Source organism: Marmota flaviventris, chromosome 4 (genome assembly GCF_047511675.1).
Source record: "Marmota flaviventris isolate mMarFla1 chromosome 4, mMarFla1.hap1, whole genome shotgun sequence".
NCBI lineage: Eukaryota > Metazoa > Chordata > Mammalia > Rodentia > Sciuridae > Marmota > Marmota flaviventris.
Window position 1 is genome coordinate 36787326 of NC_092501.1, and position 20660 is coordinate 36807985.

General features: G+C 41.2%; 3 protein-coding genes across 4 annotated transcripts in view; 1 reads left to right on the forward strand and 2 right to left on the reverse strand.

Annotated features, from left to right (window-relative positions):
* The window catches only part of Kif20b (kinesin family member 20B), a 122651-nt gene that overhangs the window by 101570 nt on the left and 421 nt on the right, over nt 1-20660 (reverse strand). The window lies entirely within an intron of this gene.
* LOC114096446 (ubiquitin) lies at nt 3367-3736 on the reverse strand. The gene has a single exon (XM_027939954.2). The coding sequence runs from the start codon at nt 3613-3615 to the stop codon at nt 3382-3384; it is 234 nt and encodes a 77-aa protein (XP_027795755.1). The 5' UTR covers nt 3616-3736; the 3' UTR covers nt 3367-3381.
* The window catches only part of Pank1 (pantothenate kinase 1), a 66010-nt gene continuing 65229 nt past the window's right edge, over nt 19880-20660 (forward strand). Inside the window, exon 1 of the mRNA XM_034637070.2 lies at nt 19880-20641. Coding sequence (XP_034492961.1) covers nt 19939-20641 — 703 coding nt within the window. The 5' untranslated portion in view covers nt 19880-19938. The remainder of the gene's footprint in view (nt 20642-20660) is intronic.

Here is a 20660-nt window from a genome sequence, read left to right on the forward strand (position 1 = left end):
AATTTAAACTGCAAAGAATATGACTTTTTGGATTTTATTTCCAGCACAAAAATAAATAAATATATAAATAAAGACTTTCAGGAGTCACTTGGAAATTTGAGTACACGATATTTGTTGATGTTAAGAAATTATCTTTTCTGATAATAGTATTGTAATTGTGTTTAAAAGGAAGAGTCATATCTTTTAGAAATAGTGAGCCAGGGGTGGCTGTGTGTATCTGTAGTCCCAGCTACTTGGGAGACAAGTACAATGATTGATCCCAGGAGCTTGAAGCCAGCCTGGGCAACATAGCAAGACCTGATCTCAAAAACAAAACAAACAAAAAAACCCACCAGCACCACCAACAACAACAAACATACATGGTGAAACACTTTAGGAAAAATGACAGAATATGTAGAATTTGCTTCCAAAATAATGAGGAAAAGGGGAGAGCTGTGGGGTTAGTAATAGATAAAATAAGAGTGGCTACAGTTGATAATTACTATAACTTCATGGATCCATGAAGTGCTGTTGGTATTCTTATATATTTTTTTTTAATTTGAAATTAAGCATAATAAAAATGTAAAAAGTGATCTTTGCCCATCTTTTCTCCCCTTCTACAGTAAGATGCAGCATCCCTCTCATGACCTCAGACAGCAAGACATGTGAGGCCAATAAACATAGAGCTACTGCAGCAGCCCTAGGATGGCTACTTCTGGAAATTTTGTTATAAGATTCAAACAAACCTCCATGTGTTTAAGGCACTCTTGGATGAGGCTTCTTTTATTTGTAAGCAAGGCCATTCATAACTGATTCAGCTAAAATCTGCAATATGGAAAGGAACAATCTAGGTGAAGAGTAAGGCAGAGGGGCACCACAGTCAAAAGTCCTGGGAGAGGAAGGAATTGGGGACTTCACAGAAGGCCCATGTGATTAGAACATCACACCTGCTTACACCTTACTGTGAGATGAGGTTGCAGGTGTAAGCAGGCACTTAAAGGCTCAAGACACAGTGGTCCACAGAAAGCTGTTCGGATTTTATTCAGAACATAATGAAAAACTGCTGACAGTTGTGAAGTGGACAGGTGATAGGAATAGATTTAATTGTGTTTACAAAGACAACTCTGGCTACTACACAGAGAATGGACTGGGGCAGGCACAGCAGGTTAAGCATGGAGACACCAGACAAGAAGTAAGTAGCTAGCTATTCAATAGGAGATGAATAGAAATGAACAGTTTTTTGTTTTACTTTGTTTTTGGTGATGAGGATTGAACCCAGGGTTTCATGAATGCAAAGCACATGCTCTACCGCTGAGGTGCACTCTCAGCCCCAGAGATAGACAGTTTTGAGACCTATTTTGGAAATGAAATTAACAAAAAATATTAAACAAATTTGGAAGATTCAGTAAGAAAAAGAAAAAGTCAAAGATGATTCTAGTTTTCTTATTTTAGCAACAAAGCAGAATCAGAAAAGGTAAGCTTCAAATATTGGTTGGATATTTCAATGTCTATGTCAATTGGGCTGTTGGATGTGTGTACCTGGAGATAAGAGAGACCTGAACTGTAGGTATACATTTGGGAGCTATCAGAATAATACAGTATTGCATTTAAAACTTGCAATGAATGAAATCATCTAGGAAAATGAATATGTATGAATGCAAAGAGGACCCAGGAACAATCTTGAGAAATATTATCATTTACATATGATGGTGAGAAAGGAAAGGAGACTGAGGATGGAAATTCTCATAAAGGTGAAGAAAACCAGGTAGAATGGTGTCACAGAAGTTGAGAAAAGTGTTTCACAGAGTCCACATGAGCTTGTATTGTTGAGCAGCAGAATAAGATGAGAACAATAAAGGAGACACTGCAATTTATAATCATAAAGTCATAGTGACCTTGATAAGAACAATCTCAGAATAATCTCCAAATCTGAGAGAACTGAAGCATGAATAGGTGTAGACGTAGAGCTGACTTGTATCAAAACTTTATCTATATCTATATATCTATATCTATATCTATATATATATATATATCTATATATATCTATATATATATATATATATATATATATATAGTTGTCAATGAATTTTTATTTTTTTAATTTTTAAAAAATTTATTTATATGCAGTGCTGAGAATTGAACCCATTGCCTCACACATGCTAGGCAAACGCTGTACCACTGAACCACCATCCCAGCCCCCCAAAACTTTTTTTTGAATAGGAAAGGCAGCAGAATACAACATACACTAACTAGTATGGCAGTAGGTAAAAAAGTGGATGTGTAACCGATGTGAATCTGCAATATGTATATAGGGTAAAAATGGGAGTTCATAATCTGCTTTAATCAAATGTATGAAGTATGATATGTCAAGAACTTTGTAATGTTTTGAACAACTAATAAAAAAATAAAAATAAAAAAATGTTCCTGTGAGTATTTCACCTGTTTCAGTGAACATGGTTTAAAAAAATTATTATTATTATTATTTAGTCCTTTTCTTCCCCTATTACTAGAATACATAATGGGTACAGACAATAAAGGAAAGATAAGTGCTTCATACCTTCCCTAGTTTACCAATTTCCAAAATAGTGAATCCATTCACTAATATCCCCAAATAATAACCAATCAAAACTTAAAAACTTGGGGCTATACCTCAGTGGTAGAGTACTTGCCTTGTACATGTGAGGCACTGGGTTCAATCCTTAGCACCACATAAAAGATAAAATAAAGATATTGTGTCCATCTACAACTAAAAAATATTTTTTAAAAAAACATTATCTGGGGCTGGGGCTGTAGCTCAGTAGTAAAGCACTTGTCTTGCATATGTGAGGCACGGGGTTCGATCCTTAGCACCACATAAAAATAAATAAAGATACTGTGTGTTAATCTACTGAAAAACCAGCCTCTACCTCAGAGCAAAGCCTGTCCAAGGAAGGGACATCACCTTTGTCCTTGGAAAGACCCACAGAGCACTCCTAGGCACGTTCCCACCCTGGGCTAAGTTATTTATCTACAAATAACAGGAGAGATCTGCTGCGCCAGGTGTCCCTGACTCAGTCAGGCTAGGTGGGGGATCCATAGCAGCCCCCTAGCAGCCACCAATCAGCATGAGATAGGGAAATACCTGGGATGCCAGATGACCCTCTCAGTAGTTTATGGTGGTTGATAACGTGTTGGGAAACCATGTAGTCAGCACATACACCCCTTTTGGCTTAAACCAATCAGTTCAAACTAATCCCCCTCTTTTTTTATCTTTTTTTTTTTGCTACCATGCAACAAAACTTTATTAACATTTTGGACAGGTTCAGCTATTACTGAAACTGGTAATTTCTAAACTTATATTGGGGCAAATGGCTATGTGTAGCATAATACTATAACTGCGCACCATGAATGCAGATAGAAGAATTAACAGCCACCCCTCAGACGAAGGACCAGGTGCAGGGTGGACTCTTTCTGGATGTTGTAGTCAGAAAGAGTGCGGCCATCTTCCAACTGCTTGCCTGCAAAGATGAGCCTCTGCTGGTCAGGGGGGATGCCTTCTTTATCCTGGATCTTGGCCTTCACATTCTCAATGGTGTCACTGGGCTCCACCTCCAGGGTGATGATCTTGCCAGTCAGGGTCTTCACAAAGATCTGCATTTTGACCAGGTCCAAAACTCTTCAGGCCAGTACCTGTTATCGAATGCGAAGAGGCCACCAACCACCAGTCACCGCGATCCAGCCGTAAAGCAGCACACCGTCACTCCACAAAGCCACTCGCCACTCTAATCCCCCTCTTGTAGTAACCAATCACCCCTACCCAACTTGTTCCCACCAGTGAATGTGCTAATCATGTTTTAGAGTTGTTATTTGATTTTCCCGCGGTGTGTGATGATTTGCTAAGAGATGCTATGATGCATGTGGGTGTCCCTGCCTTCTCCAAAGAATGTATAAAACTGCTGCAAACCCTGGGCTGGGGCCTCTCAGCATCACCAATTGCTGTGTGTGTGTGCGCGGAGGACCGAGCTAGCTCGCAATAAACACCTCTTTGCTGTTTACATCGATCTTGGTCTCTGGTGGTCTTTTGGGGGGTCCTGAATTCGAGCATAACACTACAACTAAATAAATTTTTTAAAAAACATTATCTTGGGCTGTGGATGTCGCTTAGTATAGAGGGCTTGCCTACCATGCATGAAACCTTGGGTTCAATCACCAACACTACCCCCCTACACACACACAAAAAAAAAATCTTGTGGGAAGATGGGGGAGGGAAAGGGGAAATACTTGGGAGGGATATTGCTCAAATTATATTGTTATATTGTGTGCATGTACAAATATGTAATAATAAATATCATCATACTGAAGCCAGATTTAAAATTAGGTAGTCAGTGTAGTTAGGTAAATCGGGTCTAATATCGAGTGAAATCTAAAATGGAGGCCGTGCGGAGAATGACTCAGGGAAAACACAGGACAACTCATGGAATGTTAATGAAGTCCCAAAAGGCCCTAGGCCAAAGTCCACCTCAAAGAAATGTTAATGAACAGCCCCCAGCAAAAAGGTGCTGACTCAGAAGTCCTTCCTGACCAGATTACTTTTTGGCCCACCTGTGTCCCACCCCTCGGCCTTCCAACCCACATTCCATCACCAAACCTATAAAAAGGGGAACACATTTGCCCGCCAACTGGATTCCACCTCTTGGGTCCCCTTCTTCCTCTGGGAGAAGTCTTTTCTGCTGTCCTTTAATAAACTTCTAATTTCTACTCTGACCTTGCCTTGGCGTGCTTCTTTGGTGTTATTCTTCAACATTGGGGAAGCAAGTAACAGCAGTAACAATACGTATAACTATAATGCATTGATAAAAATGTGGAAAAAATTAAACAGTCTTTATGAATTCATGGACTTAAACTTATTTGATGTGCTTCAATACATTGCAGCTATTATCTTTATTGATACTCAGTTGTGTCATCCTTGGCTATTGAGAGTATCCCCAAATTGGTTCACTAGTTCCCATTTTATCAGAAAAAATAATTTGTGTGTGTGTGTGTGTGTGTGTGTTTACTGGAGACTGAATCCTGGGGTGTTCTACCATTGAGCTCTAAGTTTTATTTTATGACAAGGTCTCCACTAATTTGCCTTGAACTTAAGATCCTCCAGCCTCAGCCTCCCAAGTTTCTGGAATTACAGGAGTATACCTCCACATCTGGCTAGAAAAATCAAAATTTTTCTGAAACATAACTTGACTAGTTTACACTTTTATGTCCCTGGCCAGAATTCATGGATTTAAACTTATCTGGTGCATTTTAATATATTGAAGCTATTTTCCAGAGTAGTGGATGCAGTTTGAGTCATTCACCATCTCCCCAAAGAGGCTTCTTCTTAAGCCCATATAAAGAATGTTCCATGTGTTATTCCATATGATACTGTCCTGTTTGCTTCCCTTATACTTCTAACCATAAATTATAGTTAACTGTGTTTGTTCACTTGAGTATCTGCCTCACTGAACTATAAGCTTCATGATGTTTTTCCTAGCACAACACCTCTGGATGCTCATAGAAGATATTCAGTAGGTATTTATTGAATAAATAAAATAAATGAGGTAGACAGCATCTAAATGGTAACTACTAACCACACATTATTTAAATTTAAATGTAAATTAAAATTAGATGAAATTTAAAAATCTAGTTCCTTAGTTATATTAGCTACATTTTTAAAAATATTTTTTAGTTGTTGATTGCCGCAGTCTGGCTGGGCACAAATCACGAGCCACTGAAGCAGGAACAAACTTTATTTCTGAACTCCACCAGCACACTCCACCCGCGCTCCCCGGGAATTCTCTCGCAGGCCAGCGGCCTTCTCTGGGGACACACTACACCAACAGGAAATCCCTCCTCCGGAATTCCCTCCTACCGCACTTGCACTTCCCCAACCAATGGGAACTCTCTGGGAGTCCCCTGAGAGAGCTCCAAAGTCAGGCAGAGGCGGACAGCAGGGGTCTAATCTCCAATTGAATGCACATCTTAACATAATCATTATCATCTCAATGGCTTGCTGGTGTCACCTTTCAACCAAAAATGCCATGTGTCATTCCTACTTGGCTATGGCTTTCAGCAGTTGATGGACATTTATTTATTTATTTGTATGTGGTGCTGAGAATCGAACTCAGTGCCTCATGCATGCTAGACAAGCACACTACCACTGAGCCACAACCCCAGCCCCCCCATATTAGCTACATTTTAAGTGCTCAAAAGCCCTATAATGCCGCAGTCTGGCTGGGCACAAATGCCGCAGTCTGGCTGGGCACACAATCACGAGCCACCACACAGCTTGTAGATTCAAACAGCAACTCTTTATTCCCAAACTCACACCAGCCGTCTACAATCACGTTCTGGGGAAATCCACGTTCTCTGCCCAAATTCACCTCCACTTTGCTTCTGTCTCCAAAATATACTGTCTGAATCCCGTGAGAACTCAAGGGGAACTCAGGCAGCAAGATACGCCCTATTCCCAGCAGGAATAATCTTAAACCTTAAACCTGGAACCTAAACCGGGAACGCCCTAATCTGCCTTGGTCCTTGAGCAAGGTCACCTACATTCAATGTCACTGCAACATGGGGTACACTGGCAAGGAAATTGTCATACCTACTTGGCTAATGGCTCCCAGCACTATGTAACTAGTGACTATCCTATTGCATAGTGTAGCTCTAGGTCATATCCCTTATTTCAGAATTCTTCTGAGAAACAGGGTGCATGCCCATAGGACCTGCAACTCAGGAGATGAAAGTGGCTAAAACTTAATCAAGGTCACACAGTTACTAGGGTCACATAGCTACTTATTGGAGAAGCTGGGATTCAAACATCTCTCAGAGTGACTTCAGATATAAAACTCTTAATATCCTAACATAGCTGTTGCTGTTATTACTTGCTTAATTCTTTCATTTCAGTCCCTCTAAAGGAATTCACTGGGGGCTTTAAACCTAATGCTTCACAGGGTAATAACCAACCGCCCTGGTTTGCCTGGACTAAGGAAGTTCCCAGAATGTAGAACATCCCAGGCACAACACTAATTAATTGTCAATTTTTTCTACCAGTTTGTGGCAGATAAATAGATAGGTTGACTCAACTCCATTTCAACCACTTACAATATGCTATATTGAATGCTAAAAGTGAGAAAGTAGATGACTTCATGTTCCCAACTTCCTTGCAGTTTGGATCTAGCTTTGCCAAACAGATGCACTTGTGCAGCATCTACAAGACCAGATTGAGGAGGAGACTGTGTTTCTGCTGCTTTATCTGACAGGTAGTACAGTAGCAACAGAGATCTAAGCATCCTGTCATTCATAGATTTAGAGAGACAAACAACAGGGCTTGCATTTTGCAGGGCAGTACACTAAGAGGGCACGGAAACTCTTCCACCCTTCCCTTTTTCCAGCTCTGTACTCCATACCTTGCCTATGCTTCTTTTCATCGGGCTGCTTATCTATATCCTTTAGAATATCCTTTATAATAAATGGATAAACATAAGTAAAGTGTTCCCCTGAGTTTTGTGAGACATTCTAGCAAATAATCAAACCTGAGGAACAGCTCAAGGGAACCCTAATTGGTTGGGCACAAGCACATGTAACAAGCTGGGACTTGTAGAATTGAATCCTTAACCTATGGAATCTGACATAACTCCAAGTGGACAGTGTCAAAATTGAATTGTAGATGTAAGACACCCAGTTGGTATCTAACAGATAGTTGCTTGGTATCTTTGTATGTTGCCGGGGGTATGGGGACTCCCACACATTTTGGTCACAGAAGTTGTCCTATATTGTGATAAGTATGAAAATAGAAAGGAGAAACAGTGTGTTTTTTCCCTTAAAAATAGTTTTAATTACATGCAGTTGATAAACCCCCACTATCAAGAAGGGACTTTTCCTGGACAAGGCAATTATATGACAAATCTAAAAGTCCAGAATGCTAGAACTATGTTATAAGAACCTCCCTATCACTTCTATCATTTTTTTACTATCAGGGACTGTACCCCAAGGGCGCTTAACCACAGAGCTACATCCCCAACCATTTTTATTTTTTACTTTGAGATGGGGTCTCACTAAATTGCTTAGGGCCTTGCTAAGTCACTGAGGCTGGCCTTGAACCTGTGCTCCACCTACCTCAGCCTCCCAAATTGCTGAGATTACAGTTGTACACCACTACTCCCAGTCCAACTCTTATCATTCTTGAACAAATGTGCATACACCCTAATCACCAGCATTCTGAAAATACTAGAACTTTGATTATGGAAAAATGACTACACACACACACACACACACATACACACATATTGTACACACACTCATATTGTCTCTCTCTACCTCCTCTTCCCTTTTTCCATAAATTGGATCACTCTTTCAAATCTCCTTAGATGACAGGTCATATCTCAACTTCCAGGTACTAACATAAATATGATTTCCTATGTACTCCCACTACTTCTCCTTTTCCACTAATTGTCTCTCACATTATTTTATTTAATTGCTATGTCATTTAACACAACCTGTTTTTATTTATTTACTTTTTTATTGCTGTCTTTCCCTTCAGTCTCCTATCCCCTCCAAAGAATGTATGTCCCATGATGGCAGGAAACTTTTTTCCCTTGGTTATCAGCGTAAGTCCAGTACTTGAACAGTGACTTGCATATGGTAGCATCAGCTAAAAATATTTGTTGAAAAAAGTTTTAAATAAATATTCAAAATAGAAATCAGAGCTAGATTTTTTTTTCTTTTCTTTCTTTCTTTTTTGTTGTGCTGGGGATGACTAGGAAATTCTTTTAAAAGATAAAGACTCTTTTGTAAACAAGAATATAATATGCTAGACTGCAAAAAGTTATCAGTAAAAATAAAACACCCCAGAAGCTGGGGCTATAGCTCAGTGGTAGAGTGCCTGCCTGGAACGTATGAGGCACTGGGTTTGATCCTCAGCACCAGATAAAAATAAATAAATAAAGATACTGTGTAGGGCCGGGGATGTGGCTCAAGCGGTAGCGTGCTCGCCTGGCATGCGTGCGGCCCGGGTTCGATCCTCAGCACCACATACGAACAAAGATGTTGTGTCTGCCAAGAACTAAAAAATAAATATTAAAAAAAAAAGATATTGTGTCTATCTACAACCAAAAAAATATTTTAAAAAAATAAATAAAACACCCCAATAATCAGGCATTTGCAATCATGGTGTAAAATATACAGGTAATGGGAGAGGCACCACCTTCAGCAGAATTATGAAACATGTAGAAGTAAAGGAAAAACCAAAACTGTTCTCTCTGCTATCACATTCACAATCCAGAACCTTATGTGATCAGATGTGTTAGGCAGGATTCCCCACATGCTAGACAATTTTGTAGACACCAATTGGGTGGCCTACAATTCCGTTCTGATGCTTTCTACCTGGAGATAACAGCAGGTTCCACAAGTTAAATAAGGACAGAATCCCACAAAACTGACTCCATGTCTGGGTCTTGCTAAATTACTTAGGGCCTCATGAAATTGCTAAGGATGGTCTTGAACTTGTGATCCTCCTGCCTTGGCATCCTGAGTTGCTGGGATTATAGGGGTTCACCACCAAGCCCGGCAATCTTTTAATTTGCTTATCACTTGGTTTTTCTGGTGATTGGTTCATGAGACCCCACCCTAAATCACCTCATTTGGGTAAACTCAGTTATGATCAGAAAAGGTCTGTTATTTATAACAGAAGACAATCCTCAAGAAATTTCAGGGTATTAGGAGCTCTGTGACAGGAACTGGGGACAAAGACCCAATATATTTTATATTATACCAAAACAGGTTCTGGGGCTATTCAGACTTGAGTTTGAATATCAGTGACACCATTTTCTTCCATGTGAACTTGAATAAGTTACTGAGCCTCCCTAATTTCCATATCTTTAACATGAGAATGATTATAATACTCAACTGACACAGCTACCTTGATTACAAAGATAACAGAGTGTGCCTAGTACAGTGAATGGTACATGAGGACTCAATAAATGTTAGATAATATGACAAAATTATGATTTTGCATACTTAAAATTATGCCCAAAACTTGGGGTAGCTTTAATTTTAGCCTATTGTAAAAAACAGAAAATCAGATGGTCCATTTTCACAATATAGTATTTAGCCTTAATCGCCCTTTTAATGATAGCCCTTCCCCTTGCCAGTCCCAATTTTAAAATTAGTCAGTCATGTAGATTGCAACCTTGAGCTCCTCCTATCAGAGCAAGAGGCAGTGCTACTTAAGGATAAAAACAGGCAGACTGCCCATGCAAGTGTGCCTGCTTGCAAAACTTTGTTCAGGAGGGCATTCTTCTGTAAAAGTAAAGTTGGCCTTGCTGAGCTATTTGCGAGCACGTGTTTGATTATTTGCAGCAGTGCCCTGGTATTTCCAACACTATCAAATTTATAGATGGCTACATTTCAACCCCTTTTATATCATAATTAGTAAGTACTTAAAAATTGTTAGTGACTGACAGGAAGTTTGTTTGTGAGGGATTGAGTTTTATTCTTGCACACACAGTTGTTACTGGCAATTTTACCAAAGTTCTAGGCCAGGAGCCTGACTCTGATGATCCAACAAATCAGGTCTGGCAACTTTCCCCAAAAACCAAACAGAAAAGGTAATAGTGAGAAGAATGAAAGGAACTTTAACCGGTGTAGCTACAGAGCCCGTTTTCCAGGGTCTGACAATGACTTTAAAGTTTTATAGAAAGGGTAATGAAGACAATGGTGGGGGCTCCAGATAGCCAGAGGAATTGCACAGCCACCAAAGCAGATGATCTTCAGGCATCTCCATCATTATATCAGAATAGGACAGGCAGGGTCTTCTCTTTAAAAAGTTACCGTTCTCTGGGGGTTAGTTTCTACTCATCACGAGATGTTTATCCCATCATATCTTGGGCTTTTTGTTGTTGTTTTGTACTGGGAACTGAACCCAAAGACACTTTACCACTGAGCCATATCCTCAACTCTTTTTATTTTTTGAGATAGAGACTAAGTTGCTGGGGCTTGCTTTGAACTTGCGATCCTACTGCCTCAGTGCCCTGAGTCACTGGAATTAGAGACATGCACCACTGCACCTGGACAGACCTTGTTCATGTAATCACAGGTGACTCAGAATCAAGGAGACAGATGCAAAATGGAGGAAAAGATGCCAAGTCTTTAATCCTGCTTTTAGCCATCTATTGGACATTTATGAGCAAAAGTGAGGAGGAGTCTTAAGCCCTGTTACAGTAGTGACAGCTGCCAATGCTATTTTTGTCATCTCTGTTGATCAAAACAAACAGCAACAACAACAACAACAAAAAAAAAAAAAACTAAAACAAACATAATTAGCAACCAGAGGATTTTAGGTATAAGCATTTGCAGAAATTAGTCCATCAGTAGAGAGAAAAGCAACCATAATGGAAAAATAGTAAAGAAAAAGGGATTACTCCTATGTGGTTAATTATTGTGAAAGGCTGTTTACAAGGGAAATTGCCCTAAATCCTCTCCAATGTTTCTTTCCAATGAAGAATTTTCCTTATATTTGATTTGTCCTATTGAGGGGGACAGGGTAAATTCATTCTTCAAATCAGCAAGTAGTCTATAAAATGCCTACTATATTATAATACAGATTGGACTGCAAAAATTCATTCTACATCCACACCAGCCATAGTTAATTTCTATTCAGTGTTCAAAACTCAGTTTAAATTTTAATTATAAAAATTTTAATTATAAAAATTGTAACAATTTACTTTTAATTTGTTTTTTAGGTGGGGGAGAATACTGGGGATTGAACTCAGTGGCACTCGACCACTGAGCCACATCCCCAGCCCTATTTTTTAATTTATTTTGAGACAGGGTCTCACTGGTTGCTTAGTACCTTGCTTTTGCTGAGGCTGGCTTTGAACTCAAGATCCTCCTGCTTCAGCCTCCCAAGCAGCTGGGATTACAGGAGCTCATCACTGTACCCAGCTAGCTTAAAAATCTTAATTGACTATTTTTTAGAGATGGGGGTGGGGTAGATGTTGGAAATAGTGTGTTGTCTCACTATGTTGCCAAGGCTTGGTCTTAAACTCCTAGGCTCAAGCAGTTCTTCTCTCTCAGCCTTCCAGGTAGTTAGGACTACATATTTATGTCACTATGACCAGAAATTCATTTTTGATTCTAGAATCAGGCAACACTTCATTCCATAAAATAGAATAGGTGTTTCAATGGATTAAACATAAGTTATTTTTTGTGGTTTATTTGGTGCTGAGGATTGAGCCCAGGGCCTCCCATTTGCTAAGCATACACTCTATTACGGAGTACACTTCCAACCCTAAGAAGTTGGTTTTATAGACCAAGAAGGGCTGAAAGAAGCAGAAAGAACAAAAAGCAGATTGGTTATTTCAAAGTTATTTTACTTATAAAGCAGGAACAGGGAAATTAAAGAATAGAAAAATAACTGTTGATTAACATCAGGTTATTTCAGGTTAGCTTTTTTTGTGTAAGCATTAAGGCAGAAGGAACTTCAGTATCTTGCAATGAAAACTGGCCTGTTTCCATTGGAAATTTGGCTTTATTTCCTAGGATTTCTGGGAAAGTCAGATAATAACTTAGTTTCTGTTTGGTAGTGTGAGACTTTAGCCTGGGTGACTCCATTTTTATTTTTAGTCTGGGTTATTGGGGTTAGTGTAAGATTTTAGTCCAAAATAATGGCCTCTTGTAATTTTTATTTAATGACATTTACCATTTTGCTTTTTGATGAATGTATGCTTAAGACCTGTCTTTTCTGTTATATAGATGAGGGCTAGGATTTGTTTTTTCTTGTTGCTCAATTCTGAAGAAAGGAAAAGTGAGAAGCTCTGATGGGTAGATGGGTCACCAGAACATCACTAAGACATTGCAGATTCACCACTGAAAGTATAGGTGATTGCCCCTAAAAGTACCTGCCCAGCAGCTAAAATGTAAACAACTTATGCATTCCTTCCCTAAATTTTCAATATAAAAATACTCTTAGCTCTAGGACTAGTGGATATATCTCCAGGTGCTTCATAGGCTTGCTGTCATCAGTTGTTGAAACTTGTCTTAGGACCTAGTCATTTTTCTGGCTAGCATCTGTACCACTCAGTAAATGCTTTTATTTCAGAGATCCCTTGGTCTCAAGAGTTTTGATTTAACAAAATTATGTCTTTGGGGGCGAGGGTGGGAGAGTATGGGAATAGAATCCAGGGCTTCATACTTGACAGACAAGTCTTTACTATCGAGCTACATTTCCAGACCTTTACAAAGAAAAAAAAAATATTTTAAGACTGGGTCTCACTGAGTTTTCCAGACTGACCTCAAATTTGAACTCCCCCTGCCTCAGCCTCCCAAGTACTTGGGATTATAGGCATGTAGCACTGTAGGCTGGTCAACTGATTATAGGCATGTAGCACCGTGGCTGGTCAACTGATTATAGGCATGAAGCACTGTGGCTGGTCAAAACTGTCTCGAGTGTACCCTTTCTCAGAACCTCACATTAGAGCTGATGTAGTTAAGTGAATAAAAACTTGAGCATGATATTGTTATCGGTGGTTGAGAATCAACCAGGGTATTGGTCTTTGGGTGTAATTGTCTAAGATTAGGCAATTACTCCCATGCAGACACTGAGGTATACAATGAGACAGAGACAACATTTATGGTAGGTTTATCATAAGGCAGGGAAAAGCAAAAGAAAGTGAGATTAAACACTGGAGATAAGAATGGGCAGATCTACAAAAAAAAAAAAAAAACCTACCCTAAAATGATTAGACCTTTTGTTTTTGTTAGGATAGTGGGTAGAAGCTTTCAGTAACTTGAAACCTTGGCCACTTTCTTTGGACCTAGTGTTTGTGTAACTGATGCTTGTTTGGGGGAAGTTTTACTCTAGTAATCTGTGAAAATCGAGGGCATGCACCGGTGTACTTGCATCACTTTCACCTTTCTGACTTAACACCATTGGCAGAGGTCACATTATGGTCAACTGACCCTTGGAACAGCTTCTGGATGCATGAGCAACTCTGGGAACATGGTGTGTGCCTCTAAGTCTACAGGAGTTGTTTGTTGTGGAGCCTCTTTCTGGAATGCGGAAAGAACACTGGTACCTCTGGATTAATTCCTTGTCAAGAATCCTTTTAGATTTGCTTCCCTCTCCTGCCTTTTCTCATTCCTGCTGATCTCTAGCCAACTACCTATGCTAATAGTTTGTTCCTATTTCTTTGTTTTATTTTTGTTTTTACTTTTTTGTGGTGCTGGGGATTGCATCTTGTTTTTCTTTTTTTTTTTTCACCTGGTTAAGGCTGGACATATTTGATTTTATTATAATTTATGCAAGTAACTAGAATTTCTAGAATGATCATGTGTAATGATGACCTAGTGGATGGGTTTTATCTGTGTTCTTCAGAAAATAACAGTAAGTTACAAATTTGGTTTCTAAATAATTAAAAACCAGGGTGTAGCTCAGTGATAGAGCACTAGCCTAGCATTAAGAGACCCTGGGTTCATCCCCAGCACTGCAGAAAAACAACAAACAAAACCAAATCCCAACTGCAAGCTTCTTAATCTACAGACATTTCCAAGAACCCCCACCCACAGAAGCCTTTCCCTGATAGCTCATTGGCCAGGCAACTCCTAAATCAATCACAGACTTGTGCTAATCAGGATTGTGCTTCTGAGTCTGGGAGGTCCACCTCCTCAGAAAGTTCTTCCACCCACACCAACAGAAAAAAGGAGAGCCCCCCCCCCCCCCGCCCCCACCAGTCAGGAAGAGGAAAACTTGCTTTCAAGACAACACCTGATGTGTCTGCCCGGCTTTCACTCTGCAGCCTCAATTGATTTACTTATACTAGGAGGGAACTGCATCCTTGTTTCCACCCACATTTCTTTAGCTCCAGTTTTTGTGCCTGGTACAGGGTTGAGTCCTGGAGATTGAACAATAGGAACTCCTACTTCTTCGCTCAAACTCTTAAGAGAAAGACACCTAGCTGGTCAAAAAGGATATATGTTGGCTGAGAAAGGGATTTAGTTTTTTGTTTGTTGATCCTTAAGAAGATAAGAAAAGAAGAAAAAAAATATTGCACTGAAATATGGTAAGTGTTGAATTATACTGACATAGGCAGAGAGTGATATGGCTTTATCAAGAAATAAAAATAAGGCCAGGTACAGTGGCACACCCCTGTAATCCCAGCAGCTTGGGAGGTTGAGGCAGGAGGATCACAAATTCAAAGCCAGTCTCAGTTTAGCAAGGCCCTAAGCAATTTAGCAATACCCTGTCTCAAAAAATAAAAAGGGCTGGGGATGTGGCTCCGTGGTCAGTGCTCCTGGGTTCAATCTTTCATAACCACCCCCTAAAAAAAAAAAAAAAAAAGCAAGATAAAGAAAAATGGAGTCAGGAGGCATTGTTAAATCTGGTCTTAGATCCACGGCTGAAGCTTTGAACTGAAGCAGACACACCCACTCCCAGATGCAAACTGACTTTTGTACTGGGCCAAACCCCAGATTTCTGAAAAACATTGTTTATTAACTCTAGTGACCATCTGTATAATGGACCCCTGCCTGCAGTCTACCCAGAAACTGAGACTGTATCCTGTCCATTCCTTATAAAACAGCTTAACAGCTTAACTTTTGTCAGCACCAATCATAATTCCTGACTAGCAAGTGATGTAATTTCCAACCAACTTGAAAAAAGAGATGAGGATGTTGTTTGGTGGTAACACTACAAGTTATAAACAATATTTCATAAAACCTCAGAGCACTTATTCTGGGCAACTAGGATACATGCCTCCCCAGGTGGCCTCACTTTGGCTGGAATAAAATTCTTTGTTCCCACTTTTGGTGTGCTTCAACTTGAGTTTTAGGTTGACAGCTTATACCAGAGGGACACCCAACCCAACCGGGGTCTGAGTAACTCCAGTGGTATGAGAATCTACCCAGAAAGACCCTTACACTGAGTACTTAGGCTGAGTATTGATCAATGTGGACACAACCACACAGTACCTTTGAGGAACAGTAGTTTGTGCAGTTTCACAGAAGCATAGAGTATGAATGGGATGGCAGGAGATAAAGGCTGAGGCAGGCAGGTCATGAAGAACTCATTGCCATACTAAAGGGTTTGGATGTATTATGAATCGTAGGGCATCCAGAAGGAATTTAGTACAAGAATGTCATGATCAGATCTGTTTTTTAAAAAATATTTATTTATTAGTGGTGCCAGGGATTGAACCCAGGGTTTCATACAGCTGGGCAAGTACTCTACCACTGAGGTATATGCCTAGCCCGCAATAAAATTTTATTTATTTATTTATTCACTTATTTATACTGGGGATTGAAGGCAGGGGTGCTTTGCCACTGAGTCACATCCCCAGCCCCCCTTTTATTTCCAACAAAAATTTTAAAAGGAGGGTTGAAGATGTAGCTTGGTAACCACACTTGTCTAGCATGAATGCCTGGGTTAAAGCTCCAGAACTGTCAAAAATTTTAAAAGGAGCCAGGAGCAGTTCAAACTATTTGGGATGCTAAGGCAGGAGGATCACTTCAGCCCTGGGCAACAAAATGAGACCCCATTTCTTTAAAGAAAGAAGAAAAATTAAAAGGAAAAAAGTTATTCTTTTTGGGGAGAGTACTAGGGATTGAACCCAGGGGAGCTTTAACACAAAGCTATATCCCTAGTCCTTCTCATATTTTATTTTATTTTTTTGGTACTAAGGATTGAATTGAGGGGCACTTGACCACCGAACCACATCCCCAGCCCTTTTTTGTATTTATTTAGAGACAAAGTCTCATTGGGTTGCTTAGTTCCTCACTTTTTTTTTTTGCTGAGGCTGGCTTTGAACTCACGATCCTTCCACCTTAGTCTCCCAAGCTGCTGGGATTACAGGCGTGCATCACAGCGCCCAGCCACTTCATATTTTATTTTGAGATAGAGTCTTGCTAAAATTCTGAGGCTGGCCTGGAACTTGCAATCCTCCTGCATCAGCCTCCCAAGTCACTTATAGATATGCACCACGGCACCTGGCTTCTAAATTTTTCTTCTGTACCGTTGATGTTGGAACATCAATGATATTTTCTGTCTCTCTAGTAAGTTGTAAGCCCTTTGAGGGTAGTAAAGACATATACTTTGTCTTTGTGTTCCCAGTATGTTTCAGTGCCAACAATTCATAAACACTTAAAATAGAAAATTGATGGATTAATGAGTGAAGGATGGAGAGAAGTGGATTGGATTTTCTCCTTCCTTATGTTCTTCCAAACATTATTTATTCCATGCCCCTCCTGGAGCTCATACCTCAAAGTTACCCTCTTACCTACCTCCCGTGGGCAAACTTGTGAGATGCCATCTGGCTTTCTCTTTATCACATTCAGGGTGTAATTGATCCAGGGCACCAGCTTGACAAGGGTAAGGGAAAGGACATGGGTGGAAGACGTTCTGTTCCCTGTACCAGTACTTCTGCCCTGCCTGGGTCTGAGCCACTTGGCTCAAGCCTTTCTCACCATGTCAGTGAATCAAGCTGGAGAGAATATGTCCTTGGAGGTACCACAGTGCTAAAGCTTCTACTTGCATCTCTGGTGTTAAGTTGCTTCTCAAAGGACTCAGTTTGATGATGTGGAAATTTGAAAATTGTGTATTTAAATATTGACAAGTGGCAATAGTGATGTTTAGCAAATTTACAGTAGAAAGTGAGAAGGAGCCTAGGTGGAATACCACCTAATTCACTGACTCAATCACAAATGATTACCAAGAGCTTCCTAATGATTCAGTGATGAACAAAAGAATCATCTACCTTAATGGAGCTTACAGGAGGGGGAAACAGCAACAGAATAAAATTCAATTGTTTCATAGCACTTATAGTGTGCTAGGCACTTTACATATATTAATTCATTTCATTATTTTAGCTCAGTGTAGTCCTCTTATTATTACCATTTACAAATGAGTGATAGGATGTATTTTATAGTTATAAACTGATAAGGAGGCATGCAGGGAATATAGGGGTTGGGGGGAAGCACAGCAGGAAAACCTAGAGTCCTAAAGGGCAGGGAAGATTCTCTGAATATGAGAGGTGGAAATGGAGATCTAAGGGGTGAGACTAGTAGACAAAAATGTCTGAAGGAAAATAACTGCAGGCAATAGAAACAGCAGATGGAAGATGTTCAAGGAACTGAAAGGAGGAAGAGCCTGGGATGAGGCAGGAGAGGTAGGCAGGCAGGGGCTAGATCCCTTAGGTTTATTTCTCTGTCTTCAAATAGTATGAGGTCAGGGAAGCAGAGAGAGTTGAGATTTCTTTATCTGAAAGCAAAAACAAGCAAGCAAAAACCAAGAGGATGGACCAGAGCACTGTAGTATCCCAATGGTTGTAACTCTCCAATTCCAGGTCTGCTGGAAGGAACTGCCCTCTGTAGATTAAGTACAAATGACAAAGAATATTACACACAATGAATATTGCTGTGAGCATAATTTGTTCCCCTCACTTGAAAGGAAGTGTGAATTGCTGAAATAAGTGAAACAAAGGTAATAATTGTCAAAGGACAAAACCATAACAATTTGATGATTTATTTTTAATTCCAGAATTGGGTAACACTTCATTCCATAAAGTAGAATAGTGTTCCAATAGGCAGGGCAAAGGAAGTTGGTTCTATAGAGGAGGGCTTGAAGAAAGCAGAAACAAAAACTAAAGTAAATAGCTCCTTTCAGTTATTTTTCTTATAAGAGAAGGACAGAGAGAAAAACTACAATAATGACTAATAAATCAACATGAGGTTACTTATTTGGCATAAGGGTTAAGGCAGAGGGCACTTCATTACTGCTAATTAAAACTGGCTTGTTGGGCTGGGGATGGAGCTCAGTGGCAGAACACTTCCTTCGCATGTGCCAGGTCTTGGGTTCAATCCCCAGTATTGCAAAACAAAACAACAACAAAGAAACATCCTGGGCCTATGACTGTTATCTCTAATCCAGATTCCTAGGAAGGATAGATAAACAGCTTAGCTCCAGCTTGGTGACCTGGAACTTTAACATGAATAACACAATTTTGATATTCAGCCTGGTCTATGCAGCAGGTTAATTTAAAACAATGACCTCCTGTAATTTTTATGTAACAGTTTTTGGAGCATTTATTGTGCTTCAAGATTGAACCAGGCACTTTTAGATAAATCTCCCCACAAATGTCCCACATTACAAATACAAAAGCAAAGGCCTCGAATTACATAATTTTCATAAGATCCTCTCCATCCAAATTTGTCCTGCCTACTGAGCATTCCCCCTTGAGTTTCCTGTTGCCAGGTGAGTTGAGCAATGAGTCTCTCTGGGTTTGCTCAGTGGTTGAGTTGGAACTGGAACCCAGGGCTGACTCCAAAACTCACGGTGTTGATGACCCTTTAATGCTGCCTTCCCTTCTTAAAACAAGAGACAACTCCTAATTCTATAAATAACATGACATTGTCTCTTCAGGTCCTTTCTGGGTGAGGAAAGCGCTTTTTATAGCTTGGGATTGCTTCTGTTTTCATGGTCTCTTCCAGCACCAGTTAATCCTACCCAGTTTTGTCCTTCCACTGACTGTATTCCTAGTTTTCCTCCTTGCTAGACAACTAACTCCATGAGACCACATGGTATTGGTCTGTGTATGCCAGCAAAGAAATTTCACTCCTCCCCAAGTCTGCCTACCTTTCTATAAATAATCGTTCTCTTTCCTTAGGCCTTTGAGTAGTTTGGTCACCTAACGCAGGCGCGCGCGCACACACACACACACTCACGCGCGGCAGGGGGTTGGGTAGTGGCAACATAAGTGACCTTGCAAAGGTATCTAGCCCACTGGGGACAGAATTAGCAAACCTGAAACCTCTGCAAATATTTGGCTTCCTCCCACATTCCTCCTGAAGCTGCTGAATCCCTCGCGTCGACCTCACCCAGTACCCTTTTAGCTCGCTCGCCATACAAAGCCCAATCCGCCCATCTCTTCTTTGCAAACCCAGAGAACTTCATTCCCCATGTTGAAACTCGGCGGTGGCGGTGGCGGGCAGGACTGGGCATGCTCAGTGACAGGGACAGGTCTGGGAGGCGAGGAAGCTACATTTGAAGTCGAGCGGCCCAGGGATCAGGGGGAGGTGGGCGGCTGGGGCCCCGGCTGGGGGTGCACGGAGACCCCAGATTCCGTGCCCAGGGCCAGCATGCTCCAGGCAGGCGCTGCAGGGCGGGCGCGCGAGGGGGAGGGCGTGGAGGAGGTGGGGGAGTCAGCGGGAGGAGGGGAGGAGCGCTGGGCTCGCCATCCCCGGGCGCCGGCTCTGCGGCTGCTGAGTCGGAAGCCGCAGGGAGGATCTGAGGAAATAAAGACGACCGAGAATGACCTCCAGGGAGGCCGCTTGAGCCGGGGCCCGCGCGCTGTCCCGCCAGCCCCGAGCATGGGCGACCGCGGCGGGCAGCCGGAGCGCTCAGCCTCGCACACCCCAGGGGCCCCCGCGGGCATCAGCGCAGCCCTCGTGAACGGGCTGCTGCACAACGGCTTCCACCCGCCTCCAGTCCAGCCGCCGCTCGTTTGCAGCTGGGGCCCCTCGGGCGGCGGCGACGCGGCGCCCCCACGCCTCCCGCTCCTGTCGGAGCTCCAGCCACAGCCGCTGCTTGCTCAGCATGACTCTCCGGCCAAGAAATGCCGGCTGCGGAGGAGGATGGACTCCGGGAGGAAGAACAGGCCGCGTAAGTCCCGCCCGGAGGG